The 24560-nt window shown below is 36.1% G+C and overlaps 1 protein-coding gene across 4 annotated transcripts in view; it reads right to left on the bottom strand.

Moving 5' to 3' along the window:
- The window catches only part of PTPRK (protein tyrosine phosphatase receptor type K), a 553733-nt gene that overhangs the window by 210024 nt on the left and 319149 nt on the right, over positions 1–24560 (bottom strand). For all 4 annotated transcript variants that reach the window (XM_059941247.1, XM_059941248.1, XM_059941246.1 and 1 more), the window contains exon 7: positions 4447–4740. In XM_059941247.1, coding sequence (XP_059797230.1) covers positions 4447–4740 — 294 coding nt within the window. The remainder of the gene's footprint in view (positions 1–4446; positions 4741–24560) is intronic.

Raw genomic sequence — 24560 nt, 5'->3', positions numbered from 1 at the left:
AAAATAGCTATTTCAAAGCAATGAATATTTACTCAACCAGATGATATTAATGGTAAAACACTACCCTACAACATGACATTCTCCTAATATTTGTTAAAATGGAATGGTTTATAGAACCAGTATTCAGAGTTTGCACAATTTAATAGAATTAGATGGGAACTTCTCCAAAAGTTATGTTTGGTGTCTTAAAGGGATCATTTCCCCAGACTATGAAGAATTTTTGTACTAAATATCAGATAATATCATAGTGTAAGTTGTGTTCTATTTTGTTGTTATAAAACACCAGGCTGAGTCTAGTGATGATGCTGGTGCTGGTAGGGTCTGAGGGATCTTAAACTTGGGGAAAGGAACCTTGAAGAGAAGTGGATGGACATCATAAATTTAACCTTTACTGACTCTGTATTTAGACACGTAATGTTTATCAATTATATCCAACTTCTGTTTTTCAGGATTATTTAAAAATTAATAGAATATATAATTGCATAAGCTTTCCCTCTTTTTCTAATAATAGAGCAAGATTAGTAGACACTCCTATAAAACAGTAACCAGTTTCTCTCCAATCTACAACGTACCTGGAAATCTAGTCTATAAGCGCTTTTTTTTTTTTTACCATAAAACCTGCATCAAACACATCTTATAAGGACATTAATAAATTAATAAAGATATGTGACAAAGACTCACCACATGTGAAAGATAGTTTAAAAAAAAAATTTTTACAGTTGGAAGTAAAACTACAGATGAGTGAGCTTGATACCATTTTATGCCACAGAGCCCACAACTTAAATGTTTCTCAAATAACATATCAGAAAAAAAGACCAATATTATTTCAAAATGTAAGACATTTATAAATTTGAAAGCAGCTATGAGTATAAGTTATTTTTACTCTATCCCCTCCCATACAGATAAGGTTATTCTCAAAGTAAAATACCTCAAAGAACTTTACAGTCCTATTTTTACTTACTGCAGCTCAATATGCATTCTGAACATAAGTATTCAATAGGGATAAATCAGTGCTCATCAACATGTTGTTTTCATCCACTTAATACAGCATAACTAGCCTTAAAACACAATTTCATTATCCATTCATCTGTCGATGGACATTTAGGTTGCTTCCATGTCCTGGCAACTGTAAACAGTGCTGCAATGAACATTGGGGTGCATGTGTCTTTTTGAATTATGGTTTTCTCAGGGTATATGCCCAGTAGTGGGATTGCTGGGTCATATGGTAGTTCTATTTTTAGTTTTTTAAGGGACCTCCATACTGTTCTCCATAGTGGCTGTATCAATTTACATTCCCACCAACAGTGCAAGAGAGTTCCCTTTTCTCCACACCCTCTCCAGCATTTATTGTTTGTAGATTTTTTGATTATGGCCATTCTGACTGGTGTGAGGTGATACCTCATTGTGGTTTTGATCTGCATTTCTCTAATGATTAGTGATGTTGAGCATCCTTTCATGTGTTCGTTGGCAATCTGTATGTCTTCTTTGAAGAAATGTCTATTTAGGTCTTCTGCCCATTTTTGGATTGGGTTGTTTGTTTTTTTTATATTGAGTTGCATGAGCTGCTTGTATATTTTGGAGATTAATCTTTTGTCAGTTGCTTCGTTTGCAAATATTTTCTCCCATTCTGAGGGTTGTCTTTTCGTCTAGTTTATGATTTCCTTTGCTGTGCAAAAACTTTTAAGTTTCATTAGGTCCCATTTGTTTATTTTGTATTTTATTTCCATTACTCTAGGAGGTGGGTCAAAAAAGATCTTGCTATGGATAAAGAAGATGTGGCACATATACACAATGGAACATTACTCAGCCATAAAAAGGAACAAAATTGAGTTATTCATACAGAGTGAAGTAAGTCAGAAATAGAAAAAGAAATGCCATATGCTAATGTACATATATGGAATCTAAAAAAACAGTACTGATAAACCTAGTGGCAGGGCAGGAATAGAGATGCAGAGTAGAGAACGGACTTGAGGACACAGGGGGGAAGGGGAAACTGGGATGAAGTGAGAGAGTAGCATTGACATATATACACTACCAAATGTAAAATGGATGGCTAGTGGGAAGCTGTTCCACAGCACAGGGAGATCAGCTGGATGCTTTGTGACGACCTAGAGGGGTGGGATAGGGAGGATGGGAGGGAGGCTCAAGAGGGAGGAGATATGGGGATATATGTATACTCATAGCTGATTCACTTTGTTGTACAACAGAAACTAATACAACATTGTAAAGCAATTATACTCCAATAAAGATATATTTAAAAAAAACCCCACAGTTTCATTTATTTGCCATCTCCATTGGCCCTCACACCAATGGCCGATTTCAAAGAATTCCTAAGTTAAAAAATTACATTATATTAACAACACATTGTGTGGTACTGTGAATTTTTAAGGATCTATTTTGATGAAATAAAAAAATAAGAAGGTAGATGAGATATTTAAAAGAAAGAAGTTAGGGCACAAAAAGTCACAAGGAAGATCTCTGGAATAGTAAATTAACACTTATTATTTTAATTTGTATATACCTTATAAGGATTAAATGTAGGCAGAAAAAGGTAATTTTATCAGAAAATATGTGTAGGCAATATCTTCAGTAAAATGGACATCACTATTCATCTTTTTATGTTAGCATTGGATTTTTTTTTTTAATTACTTTATTTATTTTTGGCTGTGTTGGGTCTTCATTTCTGTGTGAAGGCTTTCTCTAGTTGCGGCGAGTGGGGGCCACTCTTCGTCGCGGTGCGCGGGCCTCTCACTATCACGGCCTCTCTTGTTGCGGAGCACAGGCTCCAGACGCGCAGGCTCAGTAATTGTGGCTCACGGGCCCAGTTGCTCCGCGGCATGTGGGATCCTCCCAGGCCAGGGCTCGAATCCGTGTCCCCTGCATTGGCAGGCAGATTCTCAACCACTGCGCCACCAGGGAAGCCCAGCATTGGATATTAAATTTGGAAGAGTGAGCTACTTCTCAGTTTCCATATTGTCTCCTTTTTAAATTATTTCTCTGACTAGTTGAGGTTGTAGAGTTAAGTTGTTTTTCCCCTCAGGAAGTTCATCTACTACAATAAGAATAATTTGTCACATTACCTAGAATGAAAAGACTTAGCTGTACAACAAATTTGAAAAGCAAATTGCGTGATTTAGGCTGAGCCATGGAGACTTACCCAGTGTTTTTGAGGTTAAGCTATTTTTCAACCACAGGATAAATGTATGACACCAATCAGCAAATTACTAGACTCTCTATTGTCTACATCTGAGACTAATGATGGAGCAGTTAAGCTTCCTATTGGTGAGCATTTTTCAATATTAATATATGAAATATATTAATATTCACAATTAATATATAAATATTAACATATAAAAATTGAGCCAGAATAAAAACTATTTACGGATGACAGTACATTAGGTAATTGCATGGGTTTTGCTTTGATCTTAGATCAGTACTCTTTGTGGGTAGCCTCAGAATACTGTAACTGCTAAATAGATGTTAAAGAAATAAAAGACATTTTACAGGCATTTACATTTTCATAGATCCCCATGGTCTTAGTTTTCAATATTCAGAACCTAAATCTATAAATGTTCAAGACGCATAGACCCAGGTACTAACTTTGCAGGTGTTTCAACATAATGCTTGATGGATAAAAAATGTCTCTTTCACTGAACTAAAAAATTAAACTATTTTCAATAATAAAATAAACAGTGCACTAAAAGTATACTCTAATAACTTAGACCAACTTTTCAGGGGCCTCTAATAAATAGCTAACATTTTCTCTCATTATAACAATCGTACAATAAGGAACTAGGATGTATGCTTTTATATTACTTTTTATTTCACTTTTTATTCTTTCTTTGTGTTTTCTCCATGTGCTATTATTTTCACCACTCTGTTTCAGGCATTAGGAGGGCAATACAAGGCTTAAACATAAGGAAAGCCTCTGTATCTTACAGCTGGGTGCCAAGCTGCTGCATTAATCCTCAACAACAGGATTTTCTGAATTGAAGGGTTATCTTACTGAGGATTGGCTCAGAGTAACTTTTCTTATGTGTATTATCAGATGTGGCCTCTGCACTGACCATAACAAAATTATCGAGGAAGACAATTTCCACATAGTAGAAAGGTATTCAACATTTGCTTGAACTGCAAAGGTTTTCTCTCTATATAATACACTCACCTGCATCAATCAGAGATTTTGGACTAAATACAAGCAAGCCGAGCAAAATTACCATGAAAGAAAAGACTGTGGATTCATAATACTACTGAAAAATAAAAGAGAAACACTCACACTGCCCTTAAATAAGTCAAATTTATGACATACTTAAGGTTACAACTGGAAGTCTTAGAATAGTGTGACTAATCATGTACCAAATAATTAGTACTTTTAATATTGTATGAATATTATATGTCTTATGCTAGATTCCTTCACTGGCAGAGTGGCCAGCTCTTCAGTCTTACCTGCACATTTGGTTCTGGTGATTAGTGGAGGTCCTGGAAGCCCCGTCCCACCTTCACCAGGTCTTGTAAGTAGAACACGGATCTCATATTCAGTATCTGGATCCAAATGCCATAATTTATAAGTTGGAGCATTGACTGCATGGGTTTCTGTCCAGGATCCTGATGTCATTCTGTACTCCACTTCTTTCAGAATGATGGGACCATCGCCAATGATGGAGTTGGCATTTAGCTGAATCAGCAAATATGTAGGCCCAACGCCAAGCAGCTGGGGAGGAGCAATGGGTCTTGGTGGTTCTAGGAGACAAATGTGCAATTTCATTAGTTAAAAATCCAAAAGACTATAGTACATAGATATAGTAATATCTCTTTAAGTCTAAAGGCTTAAGGAATAATTTATTTAGGAGTTTATAATAAATACTTAAAATTGGGAATGAGTGGTCTGGAAACTGTACTTTTAAAGAGCAAATACTTTCACACATGGAATATGACCCTTTTGCCACAAGTTTTCTTTTATTAAAAACATACCTCTCCAGGAGACAAATTTGTAAAGACACGGTAACCAAGGGAAATAAAGAGAAAATACTTAGAGATGGATAGCTCTGATTAGCTACTAAACACAGTACAGTTGATCTTTGACATTCTTGGCATACTAAGACATTTACAAATCTCCAAATTAATGAATACTGCTATAACTCATTTCGTTCATGAAATATGCCCAAGTATTGTTTTTGTTGGTTTTGTTTTGTTTTTTTTCTTTTTACTTCAGCAGACTTCCTGCAGATGAAATGAAAAGAAGGCAAAGCAAAGCTGAACTCAGGGGCTGATGCCCAGTGCTGACTTGTTTCCATACATCCACCTCTTGGTGTAGGAAACTGAAATTTACACGGAGGAAAATCACAAATCACTCTGTATCACTGGCCTTTGGGAGTAGCATGTGATAAGGCAATGCATCAAGTATTAAACTCAAATGTCAAAGGTACACTGTAATTTAATTTTAAATAGCTTAGATATTTTGCTTGAAAGAAACTTTGGGAAACATTATACCAATGTTTGAACTTATGGAAATAATGAATTAGAGCATTTTTTCCCTTAACAACAATGAGGTAAAATTTGATACTGAATTTTATGGACCCCATAGCTCTAGCTCTGTCCATATGGCCTCTAATTAGTACATTGCTACCAGGTGGGATCTTCTTTGAATCTCTGGAAGAACACTTATTGGTGAGGCCAAAAGACTTTAAAGGAAAGTGTTAATCTATAAAAAGTGATAACTGCCCCTAAATTCTTTTAAAGGTATTTTAAAAGAGTTAAAGCAAATTATATGAAGAAATACTATTAAATGGGAGGAGCTTCAAGATGGCGGAAGAGTAAGACGCAGAGATCACCTTCCTCCCCACAAATGCATCAGAAATACATCTACATGTGGAACAACTCCTACAGAACACCTACTGAACGCTGGCAGAAGACCTCAGACCTCCCAAAAGGCAAGAAACTCCCCACGTACTTGGGTAGGGCAAAAGAAAAAAAGAAACAGAGACAAAAGAATAGGGACGGGACCTGCGCCACTGGGAGGGAGCTGTGAAGGAGGAAAGGTCTACACACACTAGGAAGCCCCTTTGCGGGTGGAGACTGCGGGTGGTGGAGGGGGTAAGCTTCGGAGCCACGGAGGAGAGCGCAGCCACAGGGGTGCGGAGGGCAAAGTGGAGAGATTCCCGCACAGAGGAGCAGTGCCGAGCAGCACTCACCAGCCCGAGAGGCTTGTCTGCTCACCAGCCGGGGCGGGCGGGGGCTGGGAGCTGAGGCTCGGGCTTCGGAGGTCGAATCGCAGGGAGGGGACTGGGGTTGGCTGCGTGAACACAGCCGGAAGGGGGCTAGTGCGCCACAGCTAGCCGGGAAGGAGTCCGGGAAAAAGTTTGGAGCTGCGGAAAAGGCAAGACATTTTCTTGCCTCTTTGTTTCATGGTGTGCAAGGAGAGGGGATTCAGAGCGCCGCTTAAAGGAGCTCCAGAGACGGGCGTGAGCCGCGGCTATCAGCGCGGACCCCAGAGACAGGCAGGAGACGCTAAGGCTGCTGCTGCAGCCACCAAGAAGCCTGTGTGCGAGCACAAGTCACTATCCACACCGCCCCTCCCAGGAGCCTGTGCAGCCCGCCACTGCCAGGGTCCCGTGATCCAGGGACAACTTACCTTGGAGAACACACGGCATGCCTCAGGCTGGTGCAACGTCACGCCGGCCTCTGCTGCACGCACAGGCTCGCCCCGCCTCCGTACCCCTCCCTCCCCCAACCCCCGGCCTGAGTGAGCCAGAGCCCCCGAATCAGCCAGAGCCCCCGAATCAGCTGCTCCTTTAACCCCATCCTGTCTGAGCGAAGAACAGATGCCCTCAGGCGACCTACATGCAGAGGCGGGTCCAAATCAAAAGCTGAACCCCTGGAGCTGTGCAAACAAAGAGGAGAAAGGGAAATTTCTCCCAGCAGCCTCAGGAGCAGCGGATTAAATCTCCACAATCAACGTATGTACCCTGCATCTGTGGAATACCTGAACAGACAACGAATCATCCCAAATTGAGGTGGACTTTGGGAGCAACAATATATATATATTTTTCCCTTTTTCTCTTTTTGTGAGTGTACATGTGTATGCTTCTGTGAGTGATTCTGTCTGTATAGCTTTGCTTTTACCATTTGTTCTAGGGTTCTGTCTGTCCGTTTTTATTTTTTGGGGTTTCTTTTAGTATAGTTCTTAGTGCCAGTTATCAGTGGTGGATTTGTTTTTTGGTTTCTTGCTCTCTTCATTTTCTTTTTTTTTTTATTACTTAAAACAATTTTTTTTTAATAATTACTTTTTATTTTAATAACTTTATTTTATTTTATTTTATTCTATCTTCTTCTTTCTTTCTTTCTTTCTTTTCTCGCTTTTTTTCTGAGCCATGTGGATGACAAGCTCTTGGTGCTCCAGCCAGACATCAGGGCTCTGCCTCTGAGGTGGGAGAGCCAAGTTCAGGACATTGGTCCAAAAGAGACCTCCCAGGTCCACGTAATATCAAACAGTGAAAATCTCCCAGAGATCTCCGTCTCAGTGCCAAGACCCAGCTCCACTCAACGACCAGCAAGCTACACTGCTGGACACACTATGCCAAACAACTAGCAAGACAGGAAAACAACACCACCCATTAGCAGAAAGGCTGCCTAAAATCATAATAAGGCCACAGTCACACCAAAACACACCACCAGGCATGGACCTGGCCACCAGAAACACAAGATCCAGCCTCATCCACCAGAACAGGCACTAGTCCCCTCCACCAGGAAGCCTACACAATCCACTGAAACAACCTTAGCCACTGGGGGCAGACACCAAAAACAACGGGAACTATGAACCTGCAGCCTGCAATAAGGAGACCCCAAACATAGTAAGTTAAGCAAAATGAGAAGACAGAGAATCACACAGCAGATGAAGGACCAGGGTAAAAACCCACCAGACCAAACAAATGAAGAGAAAATAGGCAGTCTACCTATTTTGAAAAAGTCTACCTATTCTGAAAAAGAATTCAGAATAATGGTAGTAAAGATGATCCAAACTCTTGGAAATAGAATGGAGAAAATACAAGAAACGTTTAACAAGGACCTAGAAGAAATAAAGAGCAAACAAACAGTGACGACCAACACAATAAATGAAATTAAAAATTCTCTAGAAGGGATAAATAGCAGAATAACTGAGGCAAAAGAACTGATAAGTGACCTGGAAGGTAAAATAGTGGAAATAAGTACTGCAGAGCAGAATAGAGAAAAAAGAATGAAAAGAATTGAGGACAGTCTCAGAGACCTCTGGGACAACATTAAACCCACCAACATTCGAAGTATAGGGGTCCCAGAAGAAGAAAAGAAAAAGAAAGGGACTGAGAAAATATTTGAAGAGATTATAGTTGAAAACTTCCCCAATATGGGAAAGAAATAGTCAATCAAGTCTAGGAAGTTCAGAGAGTTCCACACAGGATAAATCCAAGGAGAAACACGACAAGACACATAGTAATCAAACTATCAAAAATTAAATACAAAGAACAAATATTAAAAGCAGTAAGGGAAAAACAACAAATAACATACAAGGGAATCCCCATAAGGTTAACAGCTGATCTTTCAGCAGAAACTCTGCAAGCCAGAAGGGAGTGGCAGGACATATTTAAAGTGATGAAAGGGAAAAACCTACAACCAAGATTACTCTACCCAGCAAGGATATCATTCAGATTTGATGGAGAAATTAAAACCATTACAGACAAGCAAAAGCTAAGAGAGTTTAGCACCACCAAACCAGCTTTACAACAAATGCTAAAGGAACTTCTCTAGGCAGGTAAAACAAGAGAAGGAAAAGACCTACAATAACAAACCCAAAACAATTAAGAAAATGGTAATAGGAACATACATATTGATAATTACCTTAAATGTAAATGGATTAAATGCTCCAACCAAAAGACATAGACTGGCTGAATGGATACAAAAACAAGACCCATATATATGCTATCTACAAGAGACCCACTTGAGATCTAGGGACACATACAGACTGAAAGTGAGGGGATGGAAAAAGATATTCCATGCAAATGGAAATCAAAAGAGAGCTGGAGTAGCAATTCTCATATCAGACAAAATAGACTTGAAAATAAAGACTATTACAAGAGACAAAGAAGGACAGTACCTAATGATCAAGGGATCAATCCAAGAGGAAGATATAACAATTGTAAATATTTATGCACCCAACATAGGAGCTACCTCAATACATAAGGCAAATGCTAATAGCCATAAAAGGGGAAATCGACAGCAACACAATCATAGTAGGGGACTTTAACACCCCACTTTCACCAATGGACAGATCATCCAAAATGAAAATAAATAAGGAAACACAAGCTTTAAATGATACATTAAACAAGATGGACTTAATTGATATTTATAGGACATTCCATCCAAAAACAGCAGAATACACTTTCTTCTCAAGTGCTCATGGAACATTCTCCAGGATAGATCATATCTTGGGTCACAAATCAAGCCTTGGTAAATTTAAGAAAACTGAGGTCGTATCAAGTTTCTTTTCCAACCACAACGCTATGAGACTAGATATCAATTACAGGAAAAAATCTGTAAAAAATACAAACATGTGGAGGCTAAACAGTACACTACTTAATAACCAAGAGATCACTGAAGAAATCAAAGAGGAAATCAAAAAATACCTAGAAACAAATGACAATGAAAACAAGACGACCCAAAACCTATGGGACACAGCAAAAGCAGTTCTAAGAGGGAAGTTTATAGCAATACAAGCCTACCTTAAGAAACAAGGAACATCTCAAATAAACAACCTAAACTTACAACTAAAGCAGTAAGGGAAAGAAGAACAAAAAACCCCAAAGTTAGCAGAAGGAAAGAAATCATAAAGATCAGATCAGAAATAAATGAAAAAGAAATGAAGGAAACAATAGCAAAGATCAATAAAACTAAGAGCTGGTTATTTGAGAAGATAAACTAAATTGATAAACCACTAGCCAGACTCATCAAGAAAAAAAGGGAGAAGACTCAAGTCAATAGAATTAGAAGTGAAAAAGGAGAAGTAACAACTGACACTGCAGAAATACAAAGGATCATGAGAGATTACTACAAGCAACTAAATGCCAATAAAATGGACAAACTGGAAGAACTGGACAAATTCTTAGGAAAGCACAACCTTCCGAGACTGAACCAGGAAGAAATAGAAAATATGAACAGAGAAAGCACAAGTAATGAAATTGAAACTGTGATGAAAAATCTTCCAACAAACAACACCCCAGGACCAGATGGCTTCACAGGTGAATTCTATCAAACATTTAGAGAAGAGCTAACACCTATCCTTCTCAAACTCTTCCAAAATATAGCAGAGGGAGGAACACTCCCAACCTCATTTTACGAGGCCACCATCACCCTGATACCAAAATCAGACAAAGATGTCACAAAGAAAGAAAGCTACAGGCCAATATCACTGATGAACATAGATGCAAAAATCCTCAACAAAATACTAGCAAACAGAAGCCAACAGCACATTAAAAGGATCATACACCATGATCAAGTGGGGTTTATCCCAGAAATGCAAGGAGTCTTCAATATACACAAATCAATCAATGTGATACACCATATTAACAAACTGAAGGATAAAAACCATATGATCATCTCAATAGATGCAGATAGATGCTTTTGACAAACTTCAACACCCATTTATGATAAAAACCCTCCAGAAAGTAGGCACAGAGGAAACTTACCTCAACATAATAAAGGCCATAGATGAGAAACACACAGCTAACATCGTCCTCAATGGTGAAAAACTGAAACCATTTCCAGTAAGATCAGGAGCAAGACAAGGTTGCTCACTTTCACCACTATTATTCAACATAGTTTTGGAAGTTTTAGCCACAGCAATCAGAAGAGAAAAAGAAATTAAAGGAATCCAAATCGGAAAAGAAGAAGTAAAGCTGTCACTGTTTGCAGATGACATGATACTATACAAACAGAATCCTGAAGATGCTACCAGAAAACTCCTAGAGCTAATCAATGAATTTGGTAAAGTAGCAGGATACAAAATTAATGCACAGAAATCTCTTGCATTCCTATACATTAATGATGAAAAATCTGAAAGTGAAATTAAGAAAACACTCCCATCTACCATTGCAACAAAAAGAATAAAATATCTAGGAATAAACCTACCTAAGGAGACAAAAGACCTGTATGCAGAAAATTATAGGACACTGATGAAAGAAATTAAAGATGATACCAACAGATGGAGAGATATACCATTTTCTTGGATTGGAAGAATCAACATTGTCAAAATGACCCTACTACCCACAGCCATCTACAGATTCAATGCAATCCCTATCAAACTACCACTGGCATTTTTCACAGAACTAGAACAAAAAATTTCACAATTTGTATGGAAACACAAAAGACCCCGAACAGCCAAAGCGATCTTGAGAAACAAAAACGGAGCTGGAGGAATCAGGCTCCCGGACTTCAGATTATACTACAAAGCTACAGTCATCAAGACAGTATGTTACTAGCACAAAAACAGAAATATAGATCAATGGAACAGGACAGAAAGGCAAAGATAAACCCACACACATATGGTCACCTTATCTTTGATAAAGGAGGCAAGCATATACAGTGGAGAAAAGACAGCCTCTTCAATAAGTAGAGCTGGGAAAACTGGACAGCTACATGTAAAAGAATGAAATTAGAACACTCCCTAACACCATACACAAAAATAAACTCAAAATGGATTAAAGACCTAAATGTAAGGCCAGACACTATGAAACTCTTAGAGGAAAACAGGCAGAACACTCTATGATATAAATCACAGATCCTTTTTGACCCATCTCCTAGAGAAATGGAAATAAAAACAAAAATAAGCAAATGGGACCTAATGAAACTTAAAAGCTTTTGCACAGCAGAGGAAACCATAAACAAGACCAAAAGACAACCCTCAGCATGGGAGAAAATATTTGCAAATGAAGCAACTGACAAAGGATTAATCTCCAAAATCTACAAGCAGCTCATGCAGCCTAATATCAAAAAAGCAAATAACCCAATCCAAAAATGGTCAGAAGACCTAAATAGACATTTCTCCACAGAAGATATATAGATTACCAACAAACACATGAAAGAATGCTCAACATCATTAATCATTAGAGAAATGCAAATCAAAATTACAATGAGATATCATCTCACACCAGTCAGAATGGCCATCATCAAAAAATCTAGAAACAATAAATGCTGGAGAGGGTGTGGAGAAAAGGGTACCCTCTTGCACTTGGTTGGAATGTAAATTGATACAGCCACTTTGGAGAACAGTATGGAGGTTCCTTAAAAAACTAAAAATAGAACTACCATACGACCCTGCAATCTCACTACTGGGCATATACCCTGAGAAAACCATAATTCAAAAAGAGTCATGTACCACAATGTTCACTGCAGCTCTATTTACAATAGGCAGGACATGGAAGCAACCTAAGTGTCCATCAACAGATGAATGGATAAAGAAGATGTGGCACATATATACAACGGAATATTACTCAGCCATAAAAAGAAACAAAATTGAGTTATTTGTAGTGAGGTGGATGGAGTTAGAGTCTGTCATACAGAGTGAAGTAAGTCAGAAAGAGAAAAAAAAAAAAATACCTTATGCTAACACATATATATGGAATGTAAAAAAAAAAAAAAAAAAAAAAAAAAGGTCATGAAGAACCTAGGGGCAAGACGGGAATAAAGACGCAGACCTACTAAAGAATGGACTTGAGGATACAGGGAGGGGAAGGGTAAGCTGGGACAAAGTGAGAGAGTGGCATGGACATATATACACTACCAAATGTAAAATAGATAGCTAGTGGGAAGCAGCCGCATAGCAGAGGGAGATTAGCTCGGTGCTTTGTGACCACCTAGAGGGGTGGGATAGAGAGGGTGGGAGGGAGGGAGGTGCAAGAGGGAAGAGGTATGGGGATATATGTATATGTATAACTGATTCACTTTATTATAAAGCAGAAACTAACACACGATCGTAAAGCAATTACACTCCAATAAAGATGTTAAAAAAAAAGTATAAAAAAAAATAAACAAGTGAAATCTGAAAAAAAGAAAAATGAGCAGGAGTTTGACACTTCAAAGAGGGTACCAAATGGCCAATAAAAATATGAAAGGATGCTCAATATCACTGGTAAAAAAAAAACCAAAAAAACTATTAAATGCAACCTAACAATGCTTCTCTCAGCGTCCTCCCCTCCATCGCAGGTAGGGGTGGATTGGAGAAGATGCAGATAGACAGAAGCTAAGAAAAAACAGCCAATATTTTTTAAACTGGATTTTCTATCTTAATGGCAATGAATGTTTAGAATACGACAGTGCCAAAAACTCATAGACAGGTTCTACCTTCTGCTACAGGTTTCCAGCTGTAGCCCAGGATTTGCTTTTAAACTCCAAAGTATAGTTTCCACCTTATGAACTCCTTCGTTACAAACATCCTTAACATAAGGAATAAGACAGCTGGCCTAAGTCTCTACACAGGTTAAAGTAATTTTCAAGAAGTTTCCTCCAAAATTCATATGACAAATATTTACTGAGTAGCTAATTGCTAAGCTATTCCACACATTGGTTATTCATATAGTATGGCAAGGGAGACATAATAACAATAAATCAACAAATTCATTATTTTCAATTGAGAGTTATGTAGAAAACAGATACTGAGATAAAGAATAATAGATGGTGGGGTGAGAGGTATTTAGTGAGTAATACTAATTTTTTTCTCTCCAAAATCACTTGAAGAATATAAAGTTACTCCCATCAAAAATCATGGCTCATTATGACAACAGCTTTCAAACCAGTTATCAGTAAAATTATACGAACTTGTGCTTCACTATTGCCCCTGTTTAAAGTGGAAATAAAGCAGGACTTCCCTGGTAGTCCCGTGGTTACGTCTCCGTGCTTCCACTGCAGGGGGCACAGGTTCAATCCCTAGTCTGGGAATTAAGATCCCACATGCTGCATAGCACAGCCAAAGGGAAAAAAAAAATAAGCGAAAATAAAGCTAAGATTTAAAAAGATAATTCACATGCTATTTAAACTGTTTACATTTAGAATTATTTCTATTTCTATGGAAAAGTAGTTCTTAACACCCGATTTATAAACTTTAAGTACAAAACCTCTTCCTTATGGTTTGAAAATTGTTTCAACAATATATAGTAAAAATTGGGTAGAGGGTGAATTATTTCCAATTTCACAACTGACTTCAACTGAGAAGTTACAGAAGAAAATGTTTAAATAATACCAAAATAGTTTAGAATTTTCATTTATCAGCTAAAGAAAGATAAAGCTAGACAATTCATATCATGAAGTTTTACCAACTAGTCTAACAACTGTATTTCAAGCTCACAAAAGTTTTGGTAGACAAACAGAACACTGATATACTTTCTAAACCTTAAACTAAAATGAAACTGAATAGAGAAATGAATGTAACAGAAAAAATGCAAATATCTTCCCAGACTAACTCAATGTTGCACATATTTTAAGAAGCAGTCTGTATTTTGCGAATAAACTGAGCTGCCTCATATGTGCAATGTTTGTTTTCATTCCAGATGGCTCATGTACTGACTAATCTAAGTAGGAAATGATGCTAAATTCACAGCTTACTGGGGTTCTAACCCAGAGCAGCAATGCCTCACTCAAATTACAGCTGAACAATAACCTGAAGAGGTCTGATATTTAACATGACATAACAATTTGTCAAATGAATTATAAATAACAAGCCTTGGTTATTAATCTATAAATTTATGGGTATTGTGAAACCTGACCTAATAAGTGTATATTGAATGTTAAATCTCACCCATCAAAACCCTGCACATCACTGTCATGGAAAATAAGGAGAAAACAAAAGAGGAGAGCAGAAGATGGAAATGAGAGGAGGGGGAAAGCTACAGCAAAACATATTATTAGAAACAAGTGAAAAAGTAAAGCATAACATTTCTTCTATCATTTCTATCTTTAAAGAAATGACATGTAAAAGAAAATGAAATTTAAAATCAAGAGATTTAGTTTCAAAAAATGCATACACTAATAGCTGAGTAAACTTGAATTTGTTATTTAACTTCTTAGCATTACAATTTCCTCATTGGTAAACTAGGCATAATTTTAAGAATTTTAAAAGACTTTGCATTTCTAAATATGTCAACAAGCCCTATATTTGATGCTATTTTGCTTTGTTTTGTTTCTGCCAGAGAGCATATAAATTTTAAAATGGAAAATTAATATTCAACACTAGTGTCTTGTGTACATGAAGAACTGAGTTTGATGTAATCAGGTTCTTGGCCCAAAGAAGGGCAACAATTCACTCTGATCAGTTTTACATCTCACTTACTATGGTCAAGCCAACAAAAGGAGCAGTCCAGTAATCAAAGCAGTAGCTCAGATTTGGAACTGTGGCAAAGTTCAGAGAGGCTTAAAAACATATACATTGACTAACAGCATGATTATAAGTGAAACCTAGCATTAATGAGACTAATATACCGATACATATTAAATTTTTATGGTGGAGGTAAAAAGTAGCCTCATATTAGCATATGCATTTTGTATTTAGGCCCTTGAGAACAAGGAGGCTTATTTATAAAATCTCTATTCATTTCAATAAATTATGCATGAATTTTAATCAGTTAGCGAATGAACAAGTAATTGTTCAGCAGCAATATTAATATTCTTCATAACTTAATACACTATCAGACCCAGAGGTGTGGTGTGAATAAATCCCAAATGTACAGCAGGTAACAACTGAAGCATGCAATCCCCAAAATACAAGATGAACTTTGCTGATGTTACCAACTAAATTTCAATTAATGGCTTATATTCATTATTCTAGAGCTAAACCTATTATAAAATTGCACTTATACATTCAAATTGCTTTATTTGTCTTTTTTATTTCAAATAGTTTTTAAGTGTCTTGAAATCAAGGTAAGTCATTATGAAAGAATATTCTCATCCAATTATTCCTATTACAATGTTATATTACAAACATGTGTCACTTATCAACATCGAGTTAATTAATAAAATGCAAAATCAGACATAGAAGCTATGAAGCTAGAAAAAGTCACTCAGCAAAGTAAATATCAAGTAAATGACACTTCTACATTTGTCTTTCCAAATAAATATATTAAATACCTCTCAATCCTATCTCCTTCCAAATTGTTTTATTTACTTGTCAAAGAAGCCTTGACAAAAAAGTATCTCGAGATTGGCCTTCTCACTTTAGAAGCAGGCAATGACAATGCCTTTGTCTCCTAAGGCCGCTGTAACAAATTAACACAAATGTGGAGGTTTAAAATAACAGAAATTTATTCTCTCATGATTCCGGAGTCCAGGTGTTCCAAATCAGTATCACTGGATCGAAATCAAGGTGGTACCAGGACATACTTCCTCCAAAGGCTCTAGGGGAGAATCAGTTCCTCGCCTTTTCCAATATCTGCTAGCTGCTGGCATTCCTTGTCTTGTGGCCACATCACTGCAATCTCTATTTCACTGTTCACACTGCCTTCTCGTCTTCTCTGTAGTCAAATCCATCTCTCCCCTCTACTTATAAGGATTCTTGTGATTATATCTACATGCAAGGTCCACATGGATAATCCAAGATACGCTCCCATCTCAAGACTCTTAAGCACATCCTCAAAGACCATTTTTCCAGATAAGGTAATAGTCATGGGTTCCAGAGATTAGGATCTTGTATCTTTGGTGCCATTTTTCAGCCTATCACTGACATGGACTATGAACTCATCCTTCCTCCTGGGAGACATCTCAGCTCCAACTTTTCTCCAGGTGGTAGGAAGCTAGGAAAATAATTCTCCTAGGAAAATTTCCTATCTAGGTTCAGAGCAGTGGAATTAAGAGGCAATAATGTAACTACATTGCCTGGTTTTTGCTATTTTTTTAAATGAAATGAAAATAGAGATGATAAAAATTACTACTCAAAATGGCTACAAAGAGTCAATGTTCCCTTACTATGTCTAAATTCCTGTAAAAATCAAATTAGAATATTTGCCTTGGAGATAGATATTTTCTTATTTGCTATCATTTGTTTACTTAAATGAACAGATCACTTCAAATCAATGTTATTCTACTTCTTTATCATTCTTCTCATTAAAATTTTGATCTAGTTCCAGTTAAAAAAGAATATTCACAAGTTCATGCTTCATGTTGTTTAACCTTCTTCCTTATCACATATTAAATGCTCAAGTAAACAGAAAAGAACATTAGAGATGGAGAGCAGGAAGAATAACATCAGTGTACTAAATAATTCAAGCATTTATTTATCAGCTACCCTATAATAATTTTAAATGATCTTAAATTATGCCTCAAAAGGATAACAATATAATTTAATGGTACTTGAGTGTTTCAAGAAATTTGAAATAATAACACTGATGAATGGAAGGTGGCCTTTTCTCCCATAAGACATGGAAAGCAGGTTATAGATAATTAGAAGCAGTGTTTTGGCACACTTAATGTCATATGTATGGCAACATAATTTGTTTCATTTTTTTCCTTAGAGGCAAAAACATGAAATACATATTTGAAAATATTCAGACATATTCAACAAGGTTTCTCCTGCAGCCACATTTTATAAACTGTAATGCAGATTTATGAGAAGAGTAACAGTTCTTTCATGATTTTCAATCTGTTATCTCTCTGAAAGCTCAGATTTCCAGTCCTAACAAATTCCTTAGGAAGCCAAATACCTCTCCTTTCACTCTTTTGGCTACTATCTCATAATGTTTGCTCCTATTAATTAAGTAGTCAGTAAATTCTATAAATCACCTTGCAGATAAATTACTATTTTAATTGTGTTTATACATTTGTGCATTGATAGATTTTTAAATCAAAAAATTTTATTTAATATATTAAAATTCTTTTAAATCCAACAATCCAATGAAAGATACTTTTTTCAAATCATATCATTCAGGTGGCTCATAAGCTTGAACTGGTCAAATAAAGTTAATGCTAAGATATGACAAAGTTTGGACGTTGTTAAACCTGAGGTTCTTATGCCAGCACCTAGACCAAGTATCAATCAAAAGGAGCCACTGTTACCTATTATCATCTCCATGAAAATTACATGGGTGTAGACCATGGAAAGAGTGTGTGCTGTGCCCCACTGCCCATACTCACAACATTTCACATACACAAAAAATTCTGAGACGCATGAAGTAAGCACCCATGATTTTACAGCTATAAGTAGGCAGAAATAGTTTAAATAAAGTGAAAACATACAATTGAACAACAAAGTCCTTTTTAAATGATATATCATGTATGTTTATACTATGTGTTTTTATCAGCATTAATTATATCCATCTAAACAAGACTTTCTTCATTCTCTCCCAGTGATTTTCCACTGACAGTAGTTGTTCAAATGACTGAGGAGTGTCACTTGCTTTGAGTAGGCTGGGGCCAGGATTACTTGATCATGAAATGCACAGGATAGGCCCACATAATGAAGAATCCTCCAGTCCAAAATACCAAAGGCTCTTTTGGAGAAACACCACAATGTTAAAAATAATCTCCCCTCAGCAATCCACGGGTTATGCATACCTAAAATTACATCACTTACATTTCTATTTCTCAAAAGAGTATTGGAGCAGAATTTTGAAGAGGGTGCGAACCCTAAACATGTGATCATTTACTCACACAGGCTTGACCATTGTCAGTGAGGCACAGTTAAATGGGCATGTGAGTATACAACTTGCCCATCGACGGCTGAACTGACGTTTTTGGAAAACTATATATCAAGAAATAAAAATGTGTTTATAGACTAAAGTAATCCCACTTCTGGAAATTTAATGTAAGGAGATGATTAAATCTATATTTAGAAGAGCAAAAAATTAAGCAATCAAAATATTCTACAATAGGAAAATGGTGACACAAATTGTGGTATTTCAATAGAATTTCACCATACAGTTCAAGAACACAAGTTGTGAAGATTATACAACAAATGTCATTTGTTTTCATTTTAAAAAGTAAAGAGTATATCCCTATTAATAAAAGAAAGACAGACAGACAGAAAGAAAGAAAGAAAGAAAGAAAGAAAGAAAGAAAGGAAAAGAGTAAAAGAAAGGAAGGAAAACCACCAACCACCACCACCAGAAGGAAATACACCAAAAAGCTAATAAGTGATTGGGGAACTGTGAGACCACGAGTGGTCTTGCTTTTTCTTTTTTCTCTATTTTCCAATAAAATTTGTAACGTGCTCATAAAACTTTCTCACTGTTACAATCTCAGTGTCTGTCGCAGTGCCTAAGTTCAATAATATCATTACAGAATGAGTGGCTGGCTCAACATTTTTTTTCTTGAAAAAAAAAGTTATCCATGCCACTGTAAGAAAAATTTATCTACATAAATTCTGTCTATTCCATACGTGAAAACACAGATTGCTACTTCAGTGTGAGAACCATAATTTGGAGATGGCAATAGTAAAACTTTGTGTATTTATCTATTAATTTGTTTGTTTTGAGATGATGAAATTAAGTCCTCAAAATGTAAGATTTACCACCTTGAGCTCTGAACCATGTAGCTAGCCAATTGCTCTGACGGTGATACACAGCACCTACAAAATGTTACTATTTAATTAAAGGAGTTAGTTGACTGGAACAAAGGAACACTTTCTAGGCAATTGCTTAGTGACCGAGTGGCATCAAATGATTTATCCAGCTTGTAAAAAAAGGCACAGTTACAAACCCATATAATAATTCTTTTTTGTCTTTCAGTCAAATCAAATCAATTAAACTTTAAAAAAAAAAAAGATTTTCCATGTGAAGAAAAATTTCATATATATATACAAATTTGAATATAAAATATCAATCATTTTATCAAAATATACAATTGCACTAATAATAGCAGAATGTATACCAATAACTTGAGTTTCTTGAACAAAAATTTAATTCAGGGTAGGAAAAAATTTTGATACTAAATATGCCACTCTTCATATTAAACAGCTATTTTGTCTTTCAATCCCCATGTGATATGTATTCATTGTTTTTTAACTGCAAGGTCTGTGGAATTACAGTATTTAATCTCTATGACATGGCTCTTTCCTGCTGCCTAAAGTGCTGAAATAAGAAGAATCATTTCAGCAACAAAACTGCAAATTTTGCATACTGAATTTTATATCCTATATATTACCATGGCATTTTATTCATCTTGATTTGAAAACACTGCTGCAATAACTTTATTACCTGCTTGACATAAAAAGGCACAGCAGCAGCATACTGTTTTAGATCTGCCAGCAGAAACTAAAAACAAGGTTAGGTTCATATTTAGGGTATATGAAAGGGGATTTTTAAAAGTTTATTTGCTTTTTAGTCCATGTAATATAAAACTGTGAGATAACTATACATTTTTATCTCATTTTGTCCCCAAACTATACTCTAATTATATCTATGCAATGAATTGGTTCAGAATTATGAATTACTGTAATAAGTCAACAACTTTACAAAAGACTCCATCACTACCACAATCCATATGGCATGGCGGCAAACCTCATATGTTATGATGAAAATTATAGATCCGTTTGATTGAGTCATAAACTAATACAGAATATTTCTCTTATGGCTGTTTAATCCCTCATTTCAGCTTGGTCAGAGTTCAAACTGTTCATGCATTCCAGGGAAAGAACATCCAATTGATTTCAAGAATAACAATCAGGTAAGCAGTAAAACTGGGAGAGTCTTCAACTCTTTGTTTGGATCCCTCAAGTCTAGGGTCATACACAGGTAATCACATCACCATCTCATCAGTCACCTTCATGAGGTAAGACAATAAAAAATATATGGTAGGAGAAAGGAGGAGAACTGTGTTTGGCAATGATAATATATGTCCCAGTAATATGTTAAATATGCCTAGAATTTAAATAGGCCAAAGGATTTGGAGTAATACTATTTATATTCATTTTATATTAATATGTGTAAAGACACAATGGCTGACTCCATTAAATCAAAAGATAGCAATTAAAAGAAAATCTCCACTGCAAAATCTCTGTAACTAGATTATAATCTGTCTCTTTTTTCTCTCTCTCTCTTTCTCTATCTACACACATATACACACATATATACATGTTTACATACATGTATATGTAACACATATAACATAATCAAGAAAAAAGTATTATTTAAAAATATCCTGAATCTTCCAAATCTAGAATATTAAAAACATTTTAAAAAATCTCATGAATCTAAATTCCAAAATAAAAAAAATTTAAACCTATGAAATTAGAAGAATTTTCCAAAATTTAATTATAACCATACACAATATAAGTTGGCCATCTTGATCGTTGGGTTTAAATACTCTGCTGTGTTGACTCATTGTAATATAACACATAATAAGCATATGTTTGTTATGAATACGTACTTTGTGATTATTCCAAGTCAATTCAAAATGATGCATGCAGTTTTTATGTATATGTAGCCAGCAACAGATGGTTATTTTTTTTTAGTGTAATGACTTAGTCAAGTAATGGAATCAGGAGATACTATTCACTCCCTCCATTCAATGATCCTGGTTCCCAGGCATGTAAAATCTAACACTTTATTTACCCCAAGTTAATCAGGAAACTATCATTGACCCGTTATTGCTACATGACTCTGGAAGGAAGAGAGTGACCATCTTTTAGACAGGCATATTCCTCTATGTGTATAAGTGATATAGTTACTTTTTTATTAGAATTTGTGATAACATAGTAAAAACAATTAAATAAGACTTCGGTCCTATAGATAGCTCCTTTAGATAATAGGCTTTATGAATGTACTACTAACTCCAGCATAGTCATAATTTTTAGGATGCTTTCCAGTTCAAAAAGCATAAATTTTCAGACTTTCAAAATCTTCACGTCAAAGAAACTGTGTCATTAGCTAATACAGACCCAAGTCAGTTTTGTACTTTAAAGATTCCTAATATATATTCATTTCAAAGAACAAATGATATAAATTAGCAATTACAGAACATTTCCTCAATTCTGAGATTAAACAAAACAAAAAACAATTATGTGTCCTATGGGGTTAGATGCCCTTGATTAAATCAGGAAATCAAGAACTTTTGATGTGAAATGGGTTTATCAGATGTGGTCAGTGACTCCAGATCAACTCTTCCTGATGGCAACTTTGAAAGAGTCAGGGGATTTGAACAGAGGACCAGAGGACAGATTTCTGAACCTAGTCTCTGAACTAATAAAAGCAGGTTTTTATGGGTAACTCAAGAGTATACAGGTATAACAATGAACAAAAGGGAATGCCATAAAAATAGAGCCATCAATGTGGTCACCATAATTACAAGGACTTCTGAATAATTATTTTAATCATCCCCATTAGTCAGAATGTCATCAAAAATAAGATAACCACACCTAGTTTTATAATCAGATGGAAATAGGAGGCTGGCAATAATAACTACAGACCTATCTGATAAAGTAACAAGATAGTGACACTTTAAAAATATTTAGCCATGTAAACAGTTACCTGCCCAAGGACGTTTTACACTAGTGTGACAGCTCAGCCAGCAAGAGACCTGTTATTTCCATTCCATTCAACCACCCCTATTTCCACACCATAACGGGGCGTCTAGACATTCAGAATATCAAAATAAAGTATATCATCTAAACATAAAATGTTGGAAGGCAGTCCAAGTTGTAAACCATCAGTGCACAGCTAGGGAAAGTTTCTAGTAGTAAAATAAAGGGTGTCAAGACCATAAGTAATGCAATTATACAGCTAAGGGGTTGGGCTCTTCTTCCACAGCCGCTGCTACTAAGTGACAAGAAACCTCCCTTTTCTACTTTGATAAATATCACGCCTTTTACAAATAAGGGCATGAAATGGCTACTGATGCAAACTATTCATATATTCTTTCTGTGAACTTCAAATTTCCCATCCTTCTGCAACGTTAACCAGATCAACTGAAAATTTGGTAGGGGGAAGAAAACAAACATAAGTAAAATGTGCATACATTTTCATAGGCACCAAAGAATCTTGTAAACAGTACCTCTATCAGTGAACTTAAGATAATTAGGTATTGGGTAAGGAAGCCTACTATTTTAAGTATTATAAAAAGGAGGAAAAAGTATCATGCTTCTTTGGTATTAATTTTTGTAAAATGACACACTTAAAAAAGTAGATAGCTGAGAGATCTCCCTGTTGTACCTGAAGGATACCATTTCTTGTTCCAAAACCATACACTTATATTTTTAAATGTATGTCTATGTCCATGTTTGGGTTTTAAATTAAGAATCTGACATTGGGCAAAGGTCAAGAAAGTTATTTTGGAAATTAATCATAGAGCTATACCAGATGTATTACTCCTGTAAGGCATAATGTTATGTTTAAAATGTATAGGCACTAATTTGTGCCTGTTTATTTTTCATCTTGCTTCAAAAGTTATTTAATTTTAATATATAAATGCAAACTATGTTAAATGGACACTTTACTGATTGTAAATTCATATTCTCTTCCTTATGAAATCAAATGTCAATTAGGTGATAAGGAAGAAGTCAAAGGTCAAGCCTATGTACTCTGTGCCATGGTGCCAGGTGTGGGATACGGGCAGAATGGTTAGGGAAAAAACTACTAGTTTCTGTGATTACAGGCAGAATGGCTAGGGGAAAAAAAATATTAGTTTTTGTGATTATCACAGTACTATAGATAACACACAGGAAAATTTTTAAAAAAAACATAAAATAACATAGTTACTGTGGTGATTTGAAAACACGGCCACAAATTTTTTGAAAACCCTCCTTTTGAGAGGTTGCATCCATGTTCTGTCTTCTTGAGTCTGGGTGATATTGGACCTGCCTAAATATATAGAACACAGTGGAAGTGGTGGAATGAGACTTGAGGCTAGGTCACAAGAGACCACGCAGCTTCCCCTCTGTTCAATGGAACCTGGACTATTTGCTCTTGGAGCCCTGAGCCACCACGTTAAAAGTTCAGTTAGCTGGTGGAGTTATTCCAGTCCAGGTGTCAGACATGTGCATGAAGAAGTTTCTAGATGATTCTCACCTCCAGGAGTCTGAGTCACCTTCAGCTGTTCAATGTGAGTATTCCTGGCTGAGGATGCAAACATCCTGGGACAGGAAAAACCCACCCCTGTTGTGCATTTCTGAATTTCTGGTTCCCAGAAGCTGTGAGCATTATAAAATGGTTATTGTTTTATGCCAGTAAGTTTTGGGGTATTTTATTATGCAGCAGTAGATAAATGGAAAATTATGTCTTATTAAGAGGTTGAAGGAAAACTCTGATGAAAGTTGCAAATTTCTTAACATAAAAATACTGCTCTTCCATGATCTGTCCCCTGCTTACCTGTCCAGCCTCACGTCTTACCGCTCTCCAATTCCAATCGCATGTTCATATATAACAACTTGTATTTTCTATGGGAAAATTTTCTTTTGTGTTCATCTACCTTCACCATTTATATGCTGCCTGAAGTGCTCTTTTACCATTTATAGACCTAGCAAAACTCCCAGCTCATTTATCACTGCCTCTGAGAAGCCTTCCTCAGCACACGCTCTCTAGCCTGAAATAAATGTACCTTTTCTTGTAAGAGATTCATTT

This window comes from Balaenoptera ricei, chromosome 12 (assembly GCF_028023285.1).
Source record: "Balaenoptera ricei isolate mBalRic1 chromosome 12, mBalRic1.hap2, whole genome shotgun sequence".
NCBI classification, from domain to species: Eukaryota; Metazoa; Chordata; class Mammalia; order Artiodactyla; family Balaenopteridae; genus Balaenoptera; species Balaenoptera ricei.
This window is presented reverse-complemented; position numbering and strand designations above follow the sequence as displayed.